This window comes from Hyla sarda, chromosome 2 (genome assembly GCF_029499605.1).
Source record: "Hyla sarda isolate aHylSar1 chromosome 2, aHylSar1.hap1, whole genome shotgun sequence".
NCBI lineage: Eukaryota > Metazoa > Chordata > Amphibia > Anura > Hylidae > Hyla > Hyla sarda.
Genome location: NC_079190.1, coordinates 144,003,736 through 144,010,433, shown reverse-complemented (window position 1 = coordinate 144,010,433; position 6,698 = coordinate 144,003,736). Strand labels below are relative to the sequence as shown.

The following is a 6,698-nucleotide window of genomic DNA, read 5'->3' as shown; positions in this document are numbered from 1 at the left end:
TCCCAAATGTGCAAAGAGCGACGTTTCGATGGTCTCACACCATCATTATCAAGTGGCTTGATGATGATGGTGTGAGACCATTGAAACGTTGCTCTTTGCACATTTGGGATGAATAAATAGTTTTCACTTTTTCACCATACCTTGAGGGCCACAGCATTTTCCTTGGAACTACGTATGCAGAAACCTGGACACGGACCCTAGCTGGAGGCACCTACTCACGCTTGTAAATATATATATATATATATATGTATATATATATATATATATATATATATATATATTTATATATACACACAAATCAAAAAATATGTTGCAGTCTCTTGTACCTTTTTTATTGGACTAACAGAATTTTGTAGAGACAAGCTTTCAGGATTCCTCCCTTTATCAAGTCCAATAGTCAAGGACTAATGATCAAAGGACTTTATAAATTATCAGGGAGGAATCCCAAAAGTTTGTCTCTACAAAATTCTGTTAGTCCAATAAAAAAGGTATTACAATCTGCATCACTGGACTAATACGGCTACTCACATTTACTATACAGATATACACATACCTGAAGATGGTTTAGAACCCTGTGATGTCACACATGCTTGTGATGATGTCACCGTAAGCTGTACAAGGAGGTGCGTGCCGGCTGCAGTCTCTTCAGTGTGTTTTGCATTCCCAACCTGTGGTGCAAAGTGTTTGTTAGAGAGTTTCTATTTGCGATAGAGAATTCAAGATTTTGACCGTTCCTTGTCTGAAGAGAGAACCACAAGGTAAGTCTCAGCCTCTTCTATTCATACAAAAACAGGGCTTTTTGTTTGACAGTCTTTTTTTTTATTGCTGTTGTTTTTTTTTTTTTAGCAAAACAAAAAAAAACAAGAAATTAATTTCCAAAAGAAATAACAAAAGTTATATTTCTCATAGCATTGTGACAATACTTGGCTTAGGCATTAAACATAATAAAACACACAGATAGTATCATGACCAGAGATTTTTCTTGCAAAACTGCTAAAATGCAATTATGCCCAAAAAAGCCCCCAAGAAAAAGAGTCCTAATTCATAAAGTTCTAAAAGATATAAGTCTATGAGAAAGATTTGGTGGTGTAGTAAAAGAATAACAGAAAGATTAGGGCAGAAATATAATATTATATAATAGAATTCTGTGTGTACTAACAATAGAAATACTCCGGGTACTCCGAAAGGGAAAATTTTCAAATCAACTAGTGGCAGAAAGTCATATAGGGGACGGATAGATCCCAATGAGGTGGGGTAGGTTCATTATTTGTAAATGTATATAGCAGGATAGCCCAATTGTATCTACAGTATGAAGTTCACATGGCCCAGTGACCATACAGCCAAGCCCTTATAATCCGCCATTACTGGGACAGATTAAGGGTTATCAGATATTACTATGACCGGAGAGGTTCAGGTTTATCAGATATTACTAGGACTGGACAGGTTCAGGGTTATCAGATATTACTAGGACCGGACAGGTTCAGGGTTATAAGGTATTACTAGGACCGGACAGGTTCAGGGTTATCAGATATTACTAGGACCGGACAGGTTCAGGGTTATCAGATATTACTAGGACCGGACAGGTTCAGGGTTATCAGATATTACTAGGACCGGACAGGTTCAGGGTTATCAGATATTACTAGGACCGGACAGGATCAGGGTTGTCAGATATTACTAGGACCGGACAGGTTCAGGGTTATCAGATATTAATAGGACCGGACAGGTTCAGGGTTATCAGATATTACTAGGACCGGACAGGTTCAGGGTTATCAGATATTACTAGGACCGGACAGGTTCAGGGTTATCAGATATTACTAGGACCGGACAGGTTCAGGGTTATCAGATATTACTAGGACCGGACAGGTTCAGGGTTATCAGATATTACTAGGATCGGACAGAATCAGGGTTGTCAGATATTACTAGGACCGGACAGGTTCAGGGTTATCAGATATTACTAGGACCGGACAGGTTCAGGGTTATCAGATATTACTAGGACCGGACAGGTTCAGGGTTATCAGATATTACTAGGACCGGACAGGTTCAGGGTTATCAGATATTACTAGGACCGGACAGGTTCAGGGTTATCAGATATTACTAGGACCGGACAGGTTCAGGGTTATCAGATATTACTAGGACCGGACAGGTTCAGGGTTATCAGATATTACTAGGACCGGACAGAATCAGGGTTGTCAGATATTACTAGGACCGGACAGAATCAGGGCTATCAGATATTACTAGGACCGGACAGGTTCAGGGTTATCAGATATTACTAGGACCGGACAGGTTCAGGGTTATCAGATATTACTAGGACCGGACAGAATCAGGGTTATCAGATATTACTATGACCGGAGAGGTTCAGGTTTATCAGATATTACTAGGACTGGGCAGGTTCAGGGTTATCAGATATTACTAGGACCGGACAGGTTCAGGGTTATAAGGTATTACTAGGACCGGACAGGTTCAGGGTTATCAGATATTACTAGGACCGGAGAGGTTCAGGGTTATCAGGTATTACTAGGACCGGAAAGGTTCAGGGTTATCAGATATTACTAGGACCGGACAGGTTCAGGGTTATCAGATATTACTAGGACCGGACAGGTTCAGGGTTATCAGATATTACTAGGACCGGACAGGTTCAGGGTTATCAGATATTACTAGGACCGGACAGGTTCAGGGTTATCAGATATTACTAGGACCGGACAGGTTCAGGGTTATCAGATATTACTAGGACCGGACAGGTTCAGGGTTATCAGATATTACTAGGACCGGACAGAATCAGGGTTGTCAGATATTACTAGGACCGGACAGGTTCAGGGTTATCAGATATTAATAGGACCGGACAGGTTTAGGGTTATCAGATATTAATAGGACCGGACAGGTTCAGGGTTATCAGATATTACTAGGACCGGACAGGTTCAGGGTTATCAGATATTACTAGGACCGGACAGGTTCAGGGTTATCAGATATTACTAGGACCGGACAGGTTCAGGGTTGTCAGATATTACTAGGACCGGACAGGTTCAGGGTTATCAGATATTACTAGGACCGGACAGAATCAGGGTTGTCAGATATTACTAGGACCGGACAGGTTCAGGGTTATCAGATATTACTAGGACCGGACAGGTTCAGGGTTATCAGATATTACTAGGACCGGACAGGTTCAGGGTTATCAGATATTACTAGGACCGGACAGGTTCAGGGTTATCAGATATTAATAGGACCGGACAGGTTCAGGGTTATCAGATATTACTAGGACCGGACAGGTTCAGGGTTATCAGATATTACTAGGACCGGACAGGTTCTGGGTTATCAGATATTACTAGGACCGGACAGGTTCAGGGTTATCAGATATTACTAGGACCGGACAGGTTCAGGATTATCAGATATTACTAGGACCGGACAGAATCAGGGTTGTCAGATATTACTAGGACCGGACAGGTTCAGGGTTATCAGATATTACTAGGACCGTACAGGTTCAGGGTTGTCAGATATTACTAGGACCGGACAGGTTTAGGGTTATCAGATATTACTAGGACCGGACAGGTTCAGGGTTATCAGATATTACTAGGACCGGACAGGTTCAGGGTTATCAGATATTACTAGGACCGGACAGGTTCAGGGTTATCAGATATTACTAGGACCGGACAGGTTCAGGGTTATCAGATATTACTAGGACCGGACAGGTTCAGGGTTATCAGATATTACTAGGACCGGACAGGTTTAGGGTTATCAGATATTACTAGGACTGGACAGGTTCAGGGTTATCAGATATTACTAGGACCGGACAGGTTCAGGGTTATCAGATAATACTAGGACCGGACAAGTTATGGGTTATCAGACATTGGTAACCTCAGGGAAGATGTCTCCATATAAAACACTTATAGAGAAGCGACTTCTTCTGAGGCTGCGATGGTCTTAGTGTTATCTTGTGGTTCTGTGCTGGACATTTCTGCTCTGTATAAAGGATCTATTGTATAATGACAGGAATGATGACATGTTGTCTAATGTGTTCACTTATCTCTCTCTCTCTAGTGTTTTCAGGCTCTGACCTGTGACCATGGCCTCTCCACAAGACCCATTGCTGAAGGAGGAGGAAGAAGCAATGGAGGACCATAGTGATATGGATGTAGAAAAGGGCGATATCCCTGAGAGGCAGAACCTGCCATCTCTAAGCGTGATGTCCACCGCACGTTCCATCATCACCGTAGTGATCCTCGCCTTTGTTAATTTGCTCATCAATGCAAATCGCTCCAGCGTGGCGGGGGTGCTGCCTTATATCCAGAAAGCATATAACACCAATGCTAGTCTGTCCGGCTTATTGAATACATTGTTCATTGGAAGCTACGTGCTGGTCGCACCAATTGCCGGATATTTGGGCGACCACTGTAATAAGAAATATACTGTTTGCGCAGGAGTCATCGTTTGGCTGAGCATGACACTTACCCTGTCATTCATCCCTGACGGGTACTTCCTGCTCTTCCTGCTGACGAGTGGACTGGTTGGAGCCGGAGAGGCGACTTTCTGCACCATCGCCCCCTCCATCATTGCAGACGTTTTTACAAGTGACCAGCGGACCCGCATGCTGAACGTGTTTTACTCCGTCATACCTGTAGGCTGCGGACTAGGATACATCATCGGGCCCAAAGTGACTGATGCAGCAAGGGGCGATTGGCACTGGGCATTTCGGGTCACCCCTGGCCTGGGCCTCATAGCTGTGGCTTTGATGATTTTGGTCACAAAGGAGCTTCCAAGAGCGACTACATACGGGAAGAAGAACAACAAATCCCAGAAGTTTTCCAAATGGGCGACAGATCTGAAAAAACTATTTAAAAATCGAAGCTTCATGTTAACCACCATGGGATCGACGGCTGTATCCTTCATAGTGGGAGCCATAGGTGTATGGGGTCCGTCATACCTGACCCACGAACGAACACTCCTACAAGAGAAGGACCCTTGCCATGCTGAACCATGTGACTATCACGACATCCTAATATTTGGTGTGGTTACAGTCGTTTCCGGCATTCTGGGAGTTGTAGCAGGGACGGAGATAAGTAAAAGATATCGCAAATCCAACCCACGGGCGGACCCGCTTGTGTGTGGATGCGCGATGATGCTCTCCGCCCCTTTTCTTCTGTTGGCATTGACTTTTGGCAACATCAGCCTCGTTGCCACCAACATCTTCATCTTCATCGGAGAGACGCTTCTGTCAGTAAATTTCACCCTCATATCTGACATTATACTAAAAGTAGTAACTCCGTGGAGGAGATCTTCAGCCCTGGCCGTGCAGATGACAATCTATCACCTCCTAGGTGACGCCGGCAGCCCGTACCTCATCGGCCTGATATCTGACACCTACGAACGAGGATATGCCAAATCCCCTCTTCTGAAATACCGCAGCCTGGAGTATGCCCTCATGACCTGCACCATAATGGCAGTCATCGGAGGGGCCTTCTTCATGGCCACGGCCCTATATATAGAGAGGGACGAAAAAGAAGCAATGATGGAATCAGAACCTCTGTCATCCTCCTCCTCCTCACTGCTTCCTGCCGATGAGGACCGCGCTTCAGACTGAGCAAAAGTCATTGCTTACCTTTATCTCGTTTACTTCATTAAAAAAAAATTAAGAAAAAAATAACTGCATTTGTTCTATGTTCCACTTTACCCCTTATTCTCTACCCAGGGGCGGACACAGACAGCAGAGGGCCCTTGTGCAAAGAATGTGCCTGTGCCCCCACAAAACATCAATTGTTCAGCACCCCCCCTCCATGTGTCACTTACTCAGCTGGACCCCCATATGTCACTTGCTGTATAAGTTTCTAATTATTTATTAAGGCCTCCCATATGCCTCAGCTCATTCAAGCCCCCCACATTAGGTAGCATAGATTCCCAACATTAGGTAGCATAGATTCCCCACATTAGGTAGCATAGTTTCCTCACATTAGGTAGCATAGTTTCCCCACATTAGGTAGCATAGATTCCCTACATTAGGTAGCAGTTTCCCCACATTAGGTAGCATAGTTTGCCCACATTAGGTAGCATAGTTTGCCCACAATAGGTAGCACAGATTCCCCACATTAGGTAACATAGTTTCCCCACATTAGGTAGCATAGTTTGCCCACATTAGGTAGCACAGATTCCCCACATTAGGTAACATAGTTTCCCCACATTAGGTAGCATAGTTTCCCCACATTAGGTAGCACAGATTCCCCACATCAGGTAAAATAGTTTCCCCACATTAGGTAACATAGTTTCCCCACATTAGGTAGCATAGTTTGCCCACATTATGTAGCACAGATTCCCCACATTAGGTAACAGTTTCCCCACATTAGGTAGCATAGTTTCCCCACATTAGGTAGCACAGATTCCCCACATTAGGTAACATAGTTTCCCCACATTAGGTAGCATAGATTCCTCACATTAGGTAGCCATAGCCCCCCCAAACACACAGACAGACACAGACATACACAGAGACACACTTACCTGCCCTGCACAGCGCTTCTCCGCTCCAGCAGCGGCCTGACGAGTGACGTCACTGACGTCCTCCTGAGCGGGTCTGCAGAAGTACGTCACTTGTGCGACGTCCCTCGTCAGACCCCGGTCGGCCGGAGGCAGACTCACTGTCTAAAGTGCCCGCTGCACTATTATACCCCGCAGCTGCTTTAGAACAGTGAGCAGCGGCGGCACCAACCCTACCATGA

The 6,698-nt window shown here is 44.6% G+C and overlaps 1 protein-coding gene across 1 annotated transcript; it reads left to right on the top strand.

Moving 5' to 3' along the window:
• Positions 1 to 628: 628 nt before the first annotated feature.
• On the top strand, positions 629 to 5,597 carry LOC130357733 (protein spinster homolog 1-like). The gene is made up of 2 exons (XM_056560470.1): positions 629 to 758; positions 4,033 to 5,597. The coding sequence occupies exon 2, from the start codon at positions 4,058 to 4,060 to the stop codon at positions 5,570 to 5,572; it is 1,515 nt and encodes a 504-aa protein (XP_056416445.1). The 5' UTR covers positions 629 to 758; positions 4,033 to 4,057; the 3' UTR covers positions 5,573 to 5,597.
• The last annotated feature ends 1,101 nt before the right edge of the window (positions 5,598 to 6,698 follow it).

Coding starts and splice junctions, on each gene's coding strand:
- LOC130357733 (XM_056560470.1), top strand. CDS start 4,058: ATGGCCTCTCCACAAGACCCATTGCTGAAGGAGGAGGAAGAAGCAATG.